Consider the following 18,702-nt stretch of genomic DNA (forward strand, 5'->3'; position numbering starts at 1 on the left):
TTTGCATTTTTTTTGGGCTGTCAGTTCTCGGCCTTAGTGACTAGAGATTTGATGTTACAATATACATAAGTATCTTGGGTTTATGTGCTAAGCTTAGAGTTCTATTGAAGCTGTTGCTATGAGCAACCAATCAGATACTAATATCTTCTAAAATGTGCTAAATAAATAAGAACCAGACTCTGATTGGTTGCTATGGGCAACATCCCATGTTCAATAGAACGCCCAACTTATACCCCGATCTCGCTGCCGCAAAAACCCGGGTATTTGCCAGGGCAAGCAGTCATTTCCCGTGTCCTGTCTCAGTGTGAAATGTTCTTTGTGAAATTCCCGGGTGTTATGCCCTGGGAATTACACACAGGTTTTTGCAGGGTTTTTCCTGGGCAATACACGGGTATATGGCAGTGTGAACACCACAGACCCGGGCTTTTCTCTCAAAATGCAAAAAAGCAAGTTCATTGGGGGATGTAATCATGTGATATGTGACAGCCAGCCAATAAAAGCTGGTTTTTAAACAGCCAATCACAGCAATTTGTACAAATTTCCCAACAGCCAATCAAATTCCACACACTTGTTGGAAGGCAGACCATGGAAAGCAATGTGAAAGGGGCAGACACGGAAAATTCCAGGGTCTGAGGTGCAGTATGAAGGGGGTCTGTTGAGCTGAGAAGCACTGCGCCCCGCCAAAAATCCGACAAGAAAAACCTGGGATTTTGCAGAGGCGGCAATGAGAACGCAGCATTACAAATATCATTCCAAATAGAAACATAAATGTCAAAAAACTCAAAAAACAGAATATTGTGATCGATTGCGATCCGTGCGCATGCGAAGTCCATCGATAGTCGGCCGGGCAGCAAATTCGCAGCCCGCTGATCAGGTCTGAATAACCCCCATAATACAGAAAGTTCCCATCTTTTCATAGTATTATTATTACATTTTATTTATAAGGCGCCACAAGTGGTTCGTTGCTTGGTTTTGTACCGCACCAGCAAAAGGAGATTATGGCCCTCATTCTGGTTGACTCGCAAATCAACAAATTCCGCTGCTTTGCGAGCCAACTAATGACCCCACCCCCCAAGCTGGATGGCCTCCATTCGCAGGCTGGCGTGCGGGCTTGAAATCGTTTGATGGCCGCCGACCATTGAATGATTTCTGTAGCACTCACAAATCAAAGTCACGCTCTGGTGATCTGTGGCACCCTGCTACGTGAACAGGGCGGCCAGCTGACATCCCGTGATGTTGCCCCGTTCGCATGGGGACGCCCAGCATTTTCCTTGGAGCAACCAGCATTTTCGTGGGCACGCCCAGGAAACGCTGGGTGGCAGCGTGCGAATGCCCCCAGCATCAGCATGCCTCATATAACGCCCCCCGCTGCGAGCGCATTGCAAACCGACGTGGCTATTTGCAGTCGTGGTTTGCGACTGCGCAGAAATGTGCATGTGTAAACCCGACCATCGGGGCAGGGCTCCGTTTTCGGTTCACTTCGAGTAACCAGAATCGTCCCCCATATGCAGACAATTTGTCACTGCGAGAGGCTTCGATGCATCGCTGGAGTCACCTATAAATTGATGTATAGGCGACCTCTGTATTTATCCTGTTTCCTAAAGTTTCTTTTCAAGTTACTGGCTGAAAACCAGTTGAATTCTGTGAGGTAAATTTACTAAGACAGGAACCAATCAGATTCTACTTCTTATTTAGCACCTTCTAGAAGAGAATCTGAATGGTTGCCCATATCTGAAATAGAACTCCCATCTCAGTACATTCCCCCCTGCGAGTATAAGAAGGCTGGTGCCAGGCAGTTGGTTGGGGAGGGATTAGATAGTATATACAGCGGCTTTCTGTTTTCCTTATATCATGCTGTAAAGGTACCAGGGCGCTGTATACGTGGGCGTGCGCTGTGCACGGAGGCGTCTGCTGCTGCTGCTTATGTAATGCATCAGCCTTGAAGGCTTTTTGCTGCATGGATGGTGTCCGTGGGGTCTCTCCTAATGCTGAACGTGGGAGAACACAACCCGGCATGTACTATTAACAATCATTTTGACCTGAAGGGCTGTGATGTGGGAGGGGAATTATATCTCAGTATACTGACAGATCAATACGTATCTGTTTATTGGGCCCACAGAGACCTTGTATATATATTGTGCCTGTCCGTGTTTATTAGCATGATCCACTTGGGAGCTGTGTAAGGAATCCCCATCTGACACATTAAGTTATACATCTCCCTACAGCTCTGAGAAAATCCCATTCTGCGGATGTATATAATTATCTTGGCCTTCCCCATCGCTGAGCTATTCTGCCTGGAACACTGTTGCCATGACAGCAGATACTGTAAGTTACGCAGTGCTACTGTAGTCCTCTGATGATCCCGTATCAGCGATGCACCCTGCTCCCATATACAGCATAGTGCAATTTGTAGCTTTTACCATAAGTTCAAACAAAACATTACCCCCTTGTACCCCGTGATAAAAACTACAGTAAATGGAAGGTCTCTACAGAGGAGGAGGAGGAGGGTCAATTTACTAAAGCTTCTAAAAATTAAAAAAGTAATGTTGCCTATAGCAACCAATAGTATGCCCCCACAGTGCCAACAAGTAGTATGCCCCCACAGTGCCAACAAGTAGTATGCCCCCACATTGCCAGCAAGTAGTATGCCCCCACAGTGCCAGCAAGTAGTACATTATGCCCCCACATTGCCAACAAGTAGTATGCCCCCACAGTGCCAGCAAGTAGTATGCCCCCACATTGCCAGCAAGTAGTATGCCCCCACAGTGCCAGCAAGTAGTACAGTATGCCCCCACAGTGCCAACAAATAGTATGCCCCCACAGTGCCAACAAGTAGTATGCCCCCACAGTGCCAACAAGTAGTATGCCCCCAGTGCCAGCAAGTAGTACAGTATGCCCCCACAGTGCCAACAAGTAGTATGCCCCCACAGTGCCAGCAAGTAATACAGTATGCCCCCAGTGCCAACAAGTAGTATGCCCCCAGTGCCAACAAGTAGTATGCCCCCACAGTTCCAGCAAGTGGTATGCACACACACTCACACACAGCACACTCACACACAGCACACTCACCATTGTGTCCGGTGTCGTCCTGCAGTGTCAGTGTCTCCGCTGCCGCCGCTTCTCCTCTTCTCGGGGAAGGAGAGCACAGCACAACGTACGTCTCTCCTTCCCTTCACTTCCTTGTGACTGGGCCATCCTTCGGCGTCAATCAAAGCTCGCGGGCCGGCTCCTGATTGGCTGCCGGCCCGCGAGCTCTGATTGGCGCATAGGCGGCCAAGTGACAGGGATGCTCAGTTAGGGGTAGGAGAGACGCGCAATGCGCTCTCCTCCCCTCCCCTCCGGCTCATAGCGTTAGCGTAGAAAGCAGGCGGCCGCGGCAGGGAGAGACAGACAGGCGGGCGGGCGGGCAGCAGAGTGGTCGAGCCACCGGATTCGCTGCCGCGAGCTACCGGTAGCTCGCCAGCGACGGGTTGGCGACCACTGGTATAGAGTATTACAAACTCGGTGTGCCCTAAAGCAGAGACATCTGTACAGAACGATCGGGGCATTCAGAAGCACTTTGTAATATGTCCATGTTATAGCTATACAGTACTTTAATCTGATTAGAGTAGAGGATGTAATTGGATGGAATAGAGCAGATGGGCTTGAGTCATGTTGGGATAGAATAGAATAGATGGGCTGATAGTTGGTTACAATAAAATAAGGAGGGTGGTAACTAGATAGACTAGAATAGAAGTGTAGTAGTCTGGTAGAATAGAATAGGTCTTATCCTCCTGATTCTTCACTCACCAGCACTACCCACCAAACCATCAGTGTTTGGTGTTACAGTAGTAGGAGACACACAGCTTGGGGTTCCCCTGATATAATGTCAACCAGCCTTAGACTGTTCAGCCCAAGCCTGAAGACCCTAGGGAAGTGTGGACCTACAAATATGGTGTCCCCCTCCTAATAGACATCAGCCCTGGACTGATCTCTTCTCTGTCCTCCAGGTTGGTGAGTACATAGATAATACTGTAATTAGTCCATGAAACAAGTCCTCTCTGGTCCATGTAGCCCTAAACACATGAGAGGTCATAAGGGACCAAAGACAGAGCCTTGAGACAGAGTAGGAATGGTTACACGGCTTGCAGGAGACCCGGTGAGGGGAGGGTGCAGAGAGGAACAAAGTGCTCCACCATGTTAAAGGTTTCAGTGTCAAGGAGGTGGATCTTTAGCAAGACCAGGATAAGAGGGTGTTAGCTGTATGGTATCACTGTGTCATGTGATATAACTGGGTAGGGGTCCTCAATCCTCAAATCCCCAAATGCTCTATTACTGCTCCTGTCTGGTTCTCCTGTCCATTTGTCTCAGTTTATTTGTCTCGCAGCACAATGGTCAGATGTCTCCGATCTGACAGGTCCAGGGATAGAAGGTAAAAGAGATCAGTCATTTTCGGATTTATGTCTTCCGGAGATTGAAATGTAAATTGCATTTTTTTTGTTTTATACCTATTGCAATTCATAATTAAACCTTTCATTCATTGCCGTTCCTTTCACAGGAGCTTGGGCTGCACACTATAATGTGGATTATTCATGCTGTCTTTATCTCATTTCTTTCCTATTCTGTTTCTTAATTGTTAATGTGTCTGTCAGTCTTTGATTTTTTTGCATATTTAATACCCCTAATCCTATACGATGGGGCTAATATGACCGGAAAATCCTCTGATTCATAATCTGTCGTCTGTCTTTACTGCTTCTACGTTTTACGGCCTGTAAGAGGTTTCATCCCAAATATTGGAATCATGTCTGCTTGGTCCAGCTAAAGTCTGGTCTTGTAAAGGTGGATGTGGCGAGCCAGGTCAGGGGAGCGAAGCGTGTTACATCAAATGCAGAATGTTTTGCTCTCACGGCGTCTCTGTCCTTGGTGTGAATTATTTCTCCAGGATTTTGGCTTCCTTGCTTAATGTGTTTAAGGTCAATGATGGAGATTTGGCCAAGCTCGGAGAGGCCTAATTCATGTTTGTATGCAGTGCTGATGCCAACTCAAACTCAATATTTCCAAAACTGAATTACTTATATTCCCACCAGCCAAGAACAGTTACCATCCTGATATCTCCATCACTGTTGACAACTCGACAATCCACCCTACCCCACAAGCTCGTTGCCAAGGGGTCATCCTCGACTCTGAACTGTCCTTTCTTCCCCACATTCAATCTGTCTCCAAATCATGTTACATGCATCTAAAAAACCTATCCAAAATACGACCGTATCTCACACAAGACACTACTAAATCTCTTATCCATGCACTCATTATATCCCGCATTGATTATTGCAATAGTCTCCTAACTGGTCTTCCCAAGAACAGACTCTCACCACTGCAATCCATTTTAAATGCTGCTGCTAGGCTGATCTTCCTAGCAAGACGCTCATCGCCTGCTGATCCGCTCTGCCAGTCCCTCCATTGGTTGCCTGTATCTTACCGTATTCAATATAAAACACTTCTACTAGCATATAAAGATATTAACGATACTGCACCAGCATATATCTCCTTACTTATCACAAAATATCTCCCATCTCGGCCACTTCGCTTTGCACAAGATCTGCGTCTCTCTTCTGCACGGATCACCAGCTCCCATTCACTATTACAGGACTTTCATCGGGCTGCTCCCACCCTATGGAATGCCCTTCCACGCACAATAAGACTCTCCACTAGCCTCCAAACTTTCAAGCGTTCCCTGAAAAATCACCTCTTCAGGCAAGCCTATGATATTTAAGCTCTACATGCATAACCCTCTGAGGCACTGATGTATTATATAGCTTCCCTTCTGGACTTGCAACTTGGTGGGACTGCTACGCTATTACTGGTGCCTGTCCTTGTGTTTCCCTCCTATGTCCCTATAGATTGTAAGCTTGCAGCAGGGCCCTCCTACCTCCAAGTCTGTCTGTTGTTACCCAGTTTGCAATGGAATCTGCTGCGCTATATAAATAACTGTAAATAATAATAATAATGTTCATGTAATGGAGCAATTATTGGCAGATTTGTCATGATTTCTAGAGTAAACATTCACAGCTGCATAGGCGTGTGCATACAAACATGACCTGGGCCCAAAGTACCAGCCGATCAGCTCCTATCTGCCATTACACTGGCTATGTTTGTAAATTGACAGGAGCTGGTTGGTTGGTATTTTGGGGAGATGCCTGGTAATGTGATAAAATGGGAGATGATATCACAAAAGCTATGTTTCAAAAATGACAGCTAGGATATGATTGGCTGGTACATTATTACCTTCCACTTTATCACCTCTTTATGGTAACTTTATCACTTTACCAGGCTTCATACATCTGCCCCTTAGTTATTTATTTAGAAGATAATAGAATCTGATTGGTTGCCTATGGCAACATCCAATCTTCAATAGAATTCCCATTTTAGTAAATGAACCCCGTCGTCTGATTTATTGCTGTGTTGTTTCTATATGATCAGTGTACAATGTAGTGCAAGGGTCCTCAAACTATTTTGCTCTGGGACCCCATTAGACAATAAAAATAATTTCGGGAGCCCAGCAAGTTACTGCAGAAGGTCATCACATCACATGTGTGGTCAGCAGACAGCACATACATGGCAGCATTGTGGAGGCACAGAGTGATGGAAGGAGTCTAATATACCATAACCCACCACATGACATGTGAAGTCAGCAGACAGCACATACATGGCAGCATTGTGGAGGCACAGAGTGATGGGAGGAGTCTGATATACCATAACCCCTCACATCACAGGTGTAGTCAGCAGACAGCACATACATGGCAGCATTGTGGAGGCACAGAGCGATGGGAGGAGTCTAACATAACAGACAATTCAACAGATTTCTCAGACTACTTGAATCACTAAGATTAGAAAAGTCATCAGCCTGATGGTCAGCAACATGGAGTCGCGACCCCATACTGAGAAGGTCGGGACCCACTTTGGGGTCAGGATCCGCAGCTTGAGAACCGCTGATGTAGTGTATTGATTATATGTCAAGCAACTATGTTCAGTGTTTGTATGTCAATGTAGATGCCCTGTACGCCCCCCCACCCACACACGCACACACACACTTCATTTATAAAGCATCTATACGTTTTATTGATATACTTTTATTGGGACTAATCGTAATTGCTTATTTGTACATCAAGTGCTTAATTCTGTGCATGCATCTGAGGCGCACTGTGCATGCGTCACTATGGTTACTGCTGGTGGATATATATCACAATTGCGTAGGTGAGGGGTAACTAACAGTAACAGTCGTGTTGGGGACACATCAGTTTCAGGAATTGTACCGAAAGACGTAGTTCTACTGACATCAGCGGCCATAGGGTTGCTGCAATGTCCGATGGTGCAGCCAACGTCCGATTGATAGTGTGTCCTTGTGCACACTTCGGTAGATTAGTGCCCTGTCCAGTGGGCCGTTAGCTGCATAAGTATAAAGGCAATGCTACTACTGCAAATGCGTCCACCTGGGAATCACAACCCCCCCCCCCCCACACACACACACTTCATATAAGACAATTAGCAAATCATTTCGCTAATGCTAATCACAATTATCTGAGTGGGGAAGACACTCGGCAAGATCATCCCTGCACCAGGCGCCAGGGGGAGGAGGTAAATGGAGCATTCCAGATCCCATGAGGTCTTAATGAGAGGAATAATGATTTGCTTTTTTTTTATATTGATGTCTTTTATTTATTGTGTTCTAGTGCAGTCAGGTGTGAGATCTGTCATTGCGGATTTAATGCTTTTTTAAAATCTTTATATTTGTTTGATAGAAACCGTTGCGAATCAGTAGATAATAATTGTATTACAGGACCATTCCCTATAAAGGTGGCTGTTGGCTTGCAGAAGGCACCATTCAGGTGGTGGGTTAGACTACAATATATTTCTTCATTGAATCTCCCCTTTGGCACTTCCTTCATTTCATATGTTCTTGGCTTCTCCTTATTCCATTTATTACTTTCAGTGACACACTTCATATTATTATCTATTTATAGGAGTGTGCTGTGAACACGTATTACGGAACAGATTTTTTCTAGGTATAATAAGATGTTGCTGCTAAGAAGGTGATGACATTCGTTTCGCTTCCCCTGTAGACTATGCAGTGACTGCTGTCTTATTCCTGGCCTCCTGTCTTAAACATCAGTATCCCTGGGCCTCCCTCTATCTAGATTGGCATGTATTTGTATTTTGTTTAAGCTCATCATATGCTTCTCAGGTCCATGGAGGATAGCAGCAGCAGCAGCAGCAGCCTTGTCATGGGAGGGTTAATTACCCATAAAGAATTACTTGTCTGATTGAAGCCTACGTCTCATTTAAAAAGTGGACTAGAACTTTTATACAAAATCTGATAGTTATATCAGGTTGATGGACTAATTATACTTACTGGCTAGGTGGTACTAGTTATAGCGCACTCCGATAACCCCCATCTTTTATCTTGTGCACCCTGACTCTTACTAACAGGAGAGTCTTATTGGAGGGGCAGCTGATCTCTAATCAGGATTAGCGCACAGCGGAGGCTATTCCGCTGGTTATATATATATATATATATATATATATATATATATATATACTGTATATATATGTTTATATGAACCCCCCTGCAGTTACCCATTGACCAAGTTTATACTGCCTTTATTCTGTGTTTTGACAGTTCTCCCGTGCAGTTTGCGGCCAGTAATGACAAGTGGGAGGGGGTCCCCTGCCTAAAGTGCCCCAGGCCCTCCGAAGGCTTGATCCGGCCCTGATTTTGACTGTTAACATTCTGGCAATATACCATCCTTTCAGAGTCCAGCGATGCAGCAGCAGATTACCCAACTACAGTGCTAGTAGCTGCGGGGGTGGGGGGGGGTGCCTTTGTTAGCCATTTCTGATTGGATGCTTATAACTTCACCTGTGAAGCTCATAGGTTGCTTTCTGCATTGGCCGTATCTGTATTATATGAGTTTACCAAGCGTTATTTTGTATTAGAGGGAGAGTCATACCGGCTGTATTTGCAACATTGTTTTTCTTTCATTCTATAAAATTGAAAGACCTAATTGTGACTTCTTATTTCACAATCAACAGAAATGTATAAAATATTGTGCGTAAGTGTATGTGACTAATGTCTGATGGAACGCAGGGGACCAGGGAAATCGGTGCAGTTTTGCAAATGCGTGCAGTTGTATAGTTCACGTGAACACATTAGATGCATCCAAACTTCATCATCTTTTCTTTTATGTTTTCCTATTATCATTCTATATTTACCTGGAAACCTCAGGTGTTGTTCAGCGTACAGTGGAACATTTATCAACACCAGGTATTGTCCAGACACAACCCAAAAGAATCATGACTCTGGCTCGACTCGTCTCTCAGTCTTATTTTAAGCTGCTCTGCGCCCTAAACATCACGGTACAACGCAGGAGGCACAATGTATGTAGCAAAAATAACATTACGGGGACATTCGTTTCAGAATCCAGGGTTTGCTCACAAGAGCTTGCAATCTAAAACCAGATGACCCCGCTGCTCATAGAGAACATTGATGACTCGGAGATAACTCTTATAAGAATGTTGGAACGGTTATATATCCTACTTTAATGTTACTGACTTTAGTCCATTGGATTACATACTTGATGGTTTCCTAATGACTCCTTTGCCTTCTCTCCACAGTACGGCGAGGAGACATTTAACCGGGCCAAGCTGCTGAATGTGGGCTTCCTGGAGGCACTGAAAGATGCCGAGTACGACTGTTTTATATTTAGTGACGTTGATCTTATTCCCATGGATGACCGGAACCTCTACCACTGCTACGAGCAGCCCCGACACTTCGCCATCGCCATGGACAAGTTTGGGTTCCGGTAAGAGATGGATGTTGCTGAGTTTTCACGACTTCTGCCCTCTGTAAATCACAGTTATGTGAGGACTTTGTATTTGGTGCTGACACAAGGGCGGCTCCGACCACCTAAGGAAACCGCGCATAGAATGCGGTTATTCCAACCTGTCTGATTATAATCTGTCAGGTGACTAGAGTGCTCATTCTGGAGACAGTTGCCCAATATCACTGACAATATGGCGGTGTAGGGTGCTAGCATTACCCATTTGCAAGTGTCCATGTAATACTTGGACGATAATGCGCTGTGGGTGTTATGGGGGGATCACGGATGTAGTGCTATGTTCTCCTTTCGGGAGTGGCGAAAAAAAGACAACCTTTCGAATGTCCACACCGGAATGTTGACAGGCACTATGTCGACTTTCACAAATGTTGACATAATAAAAATGTCGGCATTTTGTTGACCTTCTGGTGTCATGATAAATGTTAACTTTATGAGCATGTTGAAACTATAGCCATGTAGACAGTTGTGTTTGTCGACTTTATGCCCATGTCAACATTCTTACTGTCCACATTCTGTCAGGATCCCCTCCTTCAGACCTGGTAGCTGCGGTTGCGTGTGCCTGTGGTAGGGGGATGAGACTATTAGCACCCAGAGACGGTGACTTATGTGCCTGATGATTGTGGCTCTCTGATTGTGCAGCGCTATGTAATACGCTATATTGTGATCTATGACTTGGCAGCGGGCAATGGCTGTCTGCATTGTAATAGGAAACGCATGCGGGTTTCTGGCCTGTAGTTGTGGATATTGTAGTGATCAATCATTATAAGACACGAGGCGCTGCGCTTCTCATTGGCTGCCTGCGGCATCCAGCGAACATTTCCTAGGAGAAAGTCCTTGTGTGGAAATGTTTAACAGAGGCTCCTCTGCAACAGAAATGGCAGGATATATTCCTAGAGTTTCCTTGTCTAGGGCTGTGCTGAGAGACGCCGTCTGCTATTGGCTCCTAGTAATGGTGAGAACAGAACCGTATGACAATGACATGAAAAAAACAATAACAGCTGCTAATGGGCTGTAATTGTCCTTCCGATGCATCTGAGCGGGATCACTGCTCATCCAGCTATGTCTGGTACATTGCCCGGGGCGGGCATCGATGGGCAGCTGCAACGCCACCAGCATGTCCATCTCTTGGGAACTGAATTCCCAGCCAGGGGGATGGGTCTTACTAATCATAGCGAGTGGATTCATACACCCTGCTGTGCCAATCTATGTTACACTCACACACACATGGACATACACATACGTAGCTACAATACATACATACAACCATGGGCGATAGTTTTGATAATGACACATGTATTCGTTGTCACACAGTCTGCTGCCTCGGTTTTTATGATGAGAATTTGCTTTCACTGCAGAATGTCAGGTGAGTCCCTATGTGCCATGACAATGGGGGATATTCAGACCCGATCGCTGAGCACATTCTTTTAGCAAATTAACATTCATTGGGGCGCCATTAAATTCTGACAAACTCCAGGCATTGATTAGGATGAATAGGTGACCATCAGTCAGTAGGGGGCCCAGAAGTTGATTGACAGCATGTCAGGGCGAATTGCAGAAAAAGATAACACTGTAAATATTGATTTTTTTGCATAAACCTAATGTAATTGCCAAAAAAAAAAAGCCTTTGACACTTAAGGTGCCCATACACGTTACAATTTTTTGTATGCAATATCACATCTCATCGCATCTTGGTTTTGCAATGAGATGAGATGAATGAGATGTTACATGAGTAACCATGGCAACATTGGACAAAAAGTTCTGAAAACACCGAAGCAGCAAACTTTGTGAAAACCAATACTTGTGTCATTCTCAGGTACATCCATAACCACATACATATAATGCATACATATATACTCACACATACTTACATACATTCATGGAAATACAGATGCGCACCCATAAATAACCGCAATCACACATACACACATATGTATGCATACATGGGGCAGATGTATTAAGCTTTAACAAGAGATAAATGCAAGGGTGATAGAGAGATAAACGTCCAGCCAATCACCTGCTAACTGCCATGTTACAGGCTGTGTTTGAAAAAAGTGAGTAAGGAGCTGATTGGCTGGATGTTTATCTCTCTTTATCACCCTTGCATTTATCTCTCATTAAGGGGCAGATTTATTAAGCTTGGAGAAGAGATAAACTGGAGATAAAGTGGAGAAAAGGTAAAAGGAGATAAAGCACCAGCCAATCAGCTGTGTTTGAAAAAGACAGTTGGGAGTTGATTGGCTGGTGCTTTATCTCCTTTTACCTTTTCTCCGCTTTATCTCCAGTTTATCTCTTCTCCAAGCTTAATAAATCTGCCCCATAGGCTTAATACATCTGCCCCATGGTTACATATATGTGCATGCAATATATGCATACCTACATATATTGTTATATGTAAAGCACATGTATAGTAATGCACATATATAAACATATACTGTATATACATCCATATGTACATAGCACAAACTTACAGCATAAACACAGTAAATTGTGCTTCTCCAGGTGTGTGCTTTGGAGTTATCATTATTGCTGTGAATTTCTAAGTATATATACTCGATCCAGTATCCTATTTCTAGGCTGGTGCACGCACAGCAATAATTCAGCAAATATGCTCTGTAGGTACAAAACATGGCACCAGCACCTGCAGTGTACTCTAATGTGAGTAGTGGGCACTACTGTGTGGTGTAATGTGAATGAGGTTGCGCTACTGTGTGGTGTAATGTGAATGAGGTTGCGCTACTGTGTGGTGTAATGTGAATGAGGTTGCGCTACTGTGTGGTGTAATGTGAATGGGGTTGCGCTACTGTGTGGTGTAATGTGAATGAGGTTGCGCTACTGTGTGGTGTTGAATTAAGGGTGCTGCACTGTGTGGCCACACTTTTTCCTTGTGACATGGGATGGATGTCTACAAGCACACTGTCTCTGTTTAAAGTGGAGGGGGCACACCAATGCGCTCTCTGGCACAGAGCACCAAAATGCCCAGTTATGGCTCCCCTGACTATTCTGCAGTGTTTCTCTCTCCAAGCAGTGATCACGGAGGTGGGTAGCAGCTGGGTCTGTACAGAGGAACCAGCATTAAAAAGAGTGCATGAAAGGGTGGAATATTGCTCTTATGAAGTGTGAGATGTGACTGGGAAATGCTATCTGTAGTAGTGATGGTGCAGTAACCAGCGCCAGATACACAAGTAACCACAAGCTCATATTACTGACTGGCTGTGTTACAGCTGTTGCTGAGTGTCCTGTGTATTGTCACAGTGCACTGGGATATACCTATGTGTGTCAGTGTCTAATGCTAGAGGCATCCAAGCACCACAGAAATAACACCCACAGGGTAGTGCAGGGTGGGGCAGGCTGGAGTCAGTTACCACAAGCACTTGGTGATCTGCGGGATAATTGCAGGTGATATACAGGGGTGCCGGATGAATCTCCAACAGCGGGGATCCCGACTCACAGGGGCTATTCTCCCTTGTGGGGTCCTCGTCCCCCATAGAGGGATAATAGAACCTGTGGCGAGCGTAGCGAGCCCGCAAGGGGCTTCTTTGCGCTCGCCCCCCTGTCGGAGCACCGGCAGTAGGGATCCCCACTGTCGGAGGCTTATACCAGAACCGATATACAGTAGTATGCAGCATACCAGAAACACTGAGATAAAGCTGGTAACTTACAGAATACCAACACCAGTGACCCAAAGTAGGGAATCCCAGCAGGGATCAGGTAAGTATGCTTACCTAACCCTCTCTTCTGCCTAAACCTTACCCCCGCCCGCAGGCTAACCCTTACCCCCCATTCTAAGTGCCTAACCCTAATCCTCCCCTCTACTGCCTCCTATGACCCCACGCTGCAGCCTAACCCTAACCTTCCCTTTGTAGGTGCCTAACCCTTCCTCCCCACAGCCGTACCCACAGTTCCCCTCACAGCAGCTTAAAGCTCCCTAACTTGTGGTTTAACCTAACCCCCCCCCCCCTTCCCCAGCCTGACTATAACCGTACTGCATACTCCCTGATTGGGATGATAGCTGTCGGTATTGCAGCGTCAGCATCCTGATGTTTTTGAGGTTCCGGTGCCGGTCTTTTAATAGCAGTGATTATACTTAACGCCGGCATATCCATGAATATCCATGTATAATGACCACATCCAATAGGCCCAATTACTGCTGTACACCTGTACTATTTGTATCATGACTACTTCCACGTTACTGCCATACACGTATGTGCTCCTTGCTCTCTGACCACCAGCAATACAGTTACATGGCAGAAGGCCAGTAGGCAGCAGCCATACACTCAGGTTTGCTCTGCACGGAGATGCTGATACATTCTGGGCCCTGATCCCAAAAGAGCAGTTGTGTCATCTTAGTGACCAGCAAATTGTTCTCAGCAGGTGATAAACAATCACCGCCAGGAGCGGACAGATTACATCCAGCAGCGCCAGCATATTATCCCCAGCAACCGCTGGCATATTAACAGTCCATGGAAAATCTGTTTAAATTATTTAGGCCAACATCCTAGTAGCCCTGTTAATGGGTTTATATTGCGATTGTAGCCCAATGTCGAGTATTGGGTTATCCAATTAAAGCTCTTTTTATTTTTTTTACCAGCAAAATCGATAACACACGGGATACGTTCCCGGACCAATGTGTTATAGCGGCTCTGAAGGGCTGCTTAGAAGACATTATGCCTTGCATGCCTGACCCACGCCTGACCCAAGCATAACCCCCCCGATAAGTGCCATCATCAGGGGATCACCATGCTGGGATTGGGGCAATAGAATAGCCCCCAACTCTAAACGTGCAATAGCCTATAATACTCCTTTCACACACAGGAAAATGGCCCTTGGATCAAGCAGGGACATTCCCGGGTTGGCCCCTTTCACACCATGCTTGTCCCTGCATTTTCTGGTGTGAAGGGGGCAGTGTTGTCCAGGTAGCGGAGTCCGGGCAGCGGAGTCCAGACTGCCCAGACCCTGCTGCTACACTACAAGTGCCCAGCCACCACTGCCCGGATCCCTGCAGTCTGGACCCAGCTGCCCAGACCCTGCTGCCTTCTGCCCGCTGCCCGGACCCAGGTAAGTACCTTTCACACATGGTTTTTACCTTAACCCGGGCTGGTCGCAGAATCAACCCTGATAGCTAGCAGGATTGAAATCCCAGGCAAATTTTCCTGGGAATTTGGCTCAGGAACCTTGCCCACCAGCTGGTTGTTCCGGTTATTTTTGGCGGGTGTGAAATTATAAAACTGGAAACACATGTATTGACCATTTATAGGATATGATCTCCTCCTCCTACCTTCTGATGCCCTCTTCTTTTTTCCCCACTTCTGGAACCAATTCCCACATCCACTCTAAATTGACACCGCTCTTTAGATTGTGAGCTGTTCACGAGCAGGACCCTCTTCCCTCCTGTGCGCCTCTATGTCAGTCTAATACGGTGTTGTACAAATCTTGTGCCCTTAAAAATAAATGATCACAATAACAACAACATTTCTATTTTTGTGGTAACCCTGGCACCTGTAAGTCACCAAGGGCAAAGGCACTCCTTCACATGTCCAAGTGCAGTTGCCTCTCTTCCCATTTTAATCTTAATGAGTCCCCAGGTGATGGTTGCCACCTGATAAAATACTGGTGTAGTTGTTGTCATGTACGTTTGCTTGTATTCTAATTTGTTTATATGTCTCTGTGCCCTCTCCTTACTGTTATTTTTATATATGTACACCTGATATTTGAGAATGTGTTGTCTCCCCCTACCTGCCCTCCCCCATATTTTTTTAGTTTTTTCGTTTCTCCAACCTATTACATTTTTTGCATAACTCATGAAAATATAATTTGGAAAATGAAAAAAAAAAAAACTGTTCCATTGTTATTTGTCCTTCCCAGGCTGCCGTATGCCGGATACTTTGGAGGCGTGTCTGGGCTGAGCAAAGTCCAGTTCTTGAAGATTAATGGTTTCCCCAATGAGTACTGGGGCTGGGGAGGAGAGGATGACGATATTTACAACAGGTGTGTAGCTTTGCCTCAACAGATGAGTGCTTGAGTTACAGTCATCTCCAGCTCACTAGAAGAACATGTAATAATACTAATAAGGGTTTTATATGAGTTTTGAGTGTATTACAGTAACTTAGAAGGTTTTATATATATTTAATAACCGTGCCTTAACCAGGCTGAATAAAGGACATGTTGTTCCTTCTGCGAAGTGGATTGAAAAGAGAACTAGTGTGCAGATGTATATGTATAGTCATTTATAGACACAAAGGGCCTTATTCTAGTTTTGTTCTTAGATGGACAAAACCATGTGCACTGCAGGGGGGCAGATGTAAAATGTGCAGAGAGAGTTAGATTTGGGTGAGTTATTTTGTTTCTGTGCAGGGTAAATACTGGCTGCTTTATTTTTACACTGCAATATAGATCTCACTTTGAAGTAAAACCCCACCCAAATCTAATTCTCTCTGCACATGTTACATCTGCCCCACCTGCAGTGCACATGGTTTTGTCCATCTAAGAAGGATTTTGTCAGAAAGAGTGAACTAGAATAAGGCCCAAAGTGCTGACTGGTACAACTGTCATTTTTGAAACCCAGCCTGTAACTTAAGAGTTAGGAGCTGATTGGCTGGTGCTTTACCACCTTCCACATTAGCACTTCAAAGGCTTAACCACTTTGTGGTATCTCCAGTGGTAACGATTTGGAAGCTCCAAAGCCCCCCTCCCTCGACGATCCTACCCCTACCCGGCGATTAGATACTCACCTCCCGCCGGGCCGCTGGTCCCTGCCGACGGTCCATGCTGCAGATCCTACCCACCACTGCTCTGGGAAGTTCAGGAGTGCTTGTGTGTTGTGCCACATGAACACCTGAGCTATCCAGAGCCACCACCGTGTGGCACTGCTAACTACATTGAGCATCTGCAAACAGCCAGAGCCTTCTGTATGGGTGTGGTATAGAGTTCCGACAGTCGGGATCCAGACAGTCATTGGCCTGACGTCAGGATCCCCACTGGCCGGACTCAGACAGCATGGCGAGCGCAACAAAGCTCCTTGCGGGCTCGCTGCGCTCCCAACCTATTCTATTCTCCCTCTATGGGGGTTGTGGACCCCCCACGAGGGAGAATAGCCGGTGGCCATCGGGTAAATGACTGACGGGGTCCCGACAGTCGGGACCCCGTCCGGCACTCTTCTGTATCAGCCCCAGGGGAGCAGCGGCTGCCCCTTCTGTGGCAAGTATTTCTGGGGCAGGACAAACCTGCCCTGGTAGGTTTGTCCTGCCCCAGCAACACCCACCACTCAAATAGTGAATACATCTTCCCCACCGTCACTATTGATACAGACAAGTGTGTCTCTGGGATCCATTGTAACAAACAAAACCCACCCATTATTTCCAGCTATACTGTTCCCCACTGAGCTCCTCTCACAGCGCTGGCTTTCATCGGCCGCTTGTCAGTCCGCGTGTTGCTCTAGCTGCTGATCTCCAGAGGATTATTTCCTCAATAGCTGCAAGTTTTGAATCCTCCTATGATCCGTCATGTTCCTGGAACCCCCAGACCTGATCTTCCATGTGCTCTGCCTGCAGTAGGCAGTGACAGATGGTGGCAGAGACAGGCTTCTAGTACCAGTTACTCTGAGCCTCTGCCAGAGAGCTGCAGCCGATTTCCATGCGGCACCTGGCACGTGGTCCCCACAGTGAGGTTCAGTAGCGGAGAACACTGGTTCAGGGCCGGAGATGAATCTACAAACACAATCAGGGTATTGACACATGTAAAGCCCAGTAGCTCATTAACGAGATGGAAGCTGGGGTCTGACTGACAGCTCCTCTCCCCATGCCCAGTCCGTACTATATTTATTCCAGCTCGGATACATGCAGCAGATGGATGCGCTGGTGATTGTGTCCTGATGAACTGATCGGCTGCAGTACAAACCAGATGTCTCTTGCTGTAAATCACATTGTAACTCTGTTCCGTTGCTTTAACTCACATTGTAACTCAGTTGGAAGTGGCAAGTCTAACAGAGTATTTCACATTCATCCCCAGCCCTAAGCTGTATCCTGCAGCTCGCCGAACCTGACCCCATCATCTCCTCTGCATGGAGCCTCATATAATGTTACCAGCCGATACAGAGATCACGCGTGTATTTATTACATGTTCATGTATCTAGCTGTGGGCTGAGATTGATATAGTTTCTGAAAAATGGATTTGTTCCCGAGTAGAGCACAAGGTGCACCTGCTGTGTGTGTTCTAGATCTAGATAAGTACAGCCGTGTTCTAGATAAGTACAGCCGTGTTCTAGATAAGTACAGCAGAGTGTCTAGATAAGTACAGCAGAGTGTTCTAGATAAGTACAGCCGTGTTCTAGATAAGTACAGCAGAGTGTCTAGATAAGTACAGCAGTGTTCTAGATAAGTACAACAGAGTGTTCTAGATAAGTACAACAGAGTGTTCTAGATAAGTACAATAGAGTGTTCTAGATAAGTACAATAGAGTGTTCTAGATAAGTACAGCAGAGTGTTCTAGATAAGTACAGCAGAGTGTTCTAGATAAGTACAATAGAGTGTTCTAGATAAGTACAATAGAGTGTTCTAGATAAGTACAGCAGAGTGTTCTAGATAAGTACAGCAGAGTGTCCTAGATAAGTACAGCAGAGTGTCCTAGATAAGTACAGCAGAGTGTCCTAGATAAGTACAGCAGAGTGTCCTAGATAAGTACAGCAGAGTGTTCTAGATAAGTACAGCAGAGTGTTCTAGATAAGTACAGCAGAGTGTTCTAGATAAGTTCAGCAGAGTGTTCTAGATAAGTTTAGCAGAGTGTTCTAGATAAGTACAGCAGAGTGTCTCTCCTAGATAAGATATGGGACTGG

At 45.7% G+C, this 18,702-nt stretch overlaps 1 protein-coding gene across 2 annotated transcripts in view; it reads left to right on the forward strand.

Annotated features, from left to right (window-relative positions):
• Nucleotides 1–18,702, forward strand: part of B4GALT2 (beta-1,4-galactosyltransferase 2) — an 83,067-nt gene that overhangs the window by 53,043 nt on the left and 11,322 nt on the right. For both annotated transcript variants that reach the window (XM_083157448.1, XM_083157447.1), the window contains 2 exons: nt 9,652–9,839; nt 15,738–15,860. In XM_083157448.1, coding sequence (XP_083013574.1) covers nt 9,652–9,839; nt 15,738–15,860 — 311 coding nt within the window. The remainder of the gene's footprint in view (nt 1–9,651; nt 9,840–15,737; nt 15,861–18,702) is intronic.

This window comes from Crinia signifera, chromosome 8 (assembly GCF_055691185.1).
Source record: "Crinia signifera chromosome 8, ASM5569118v1, whole genome shotgun sequence".
NCBI lineage: Eukaryota > Metazoa > Chordata > Amphibia > Anura > Myobatrachidae > Crinia > Crinia signifera.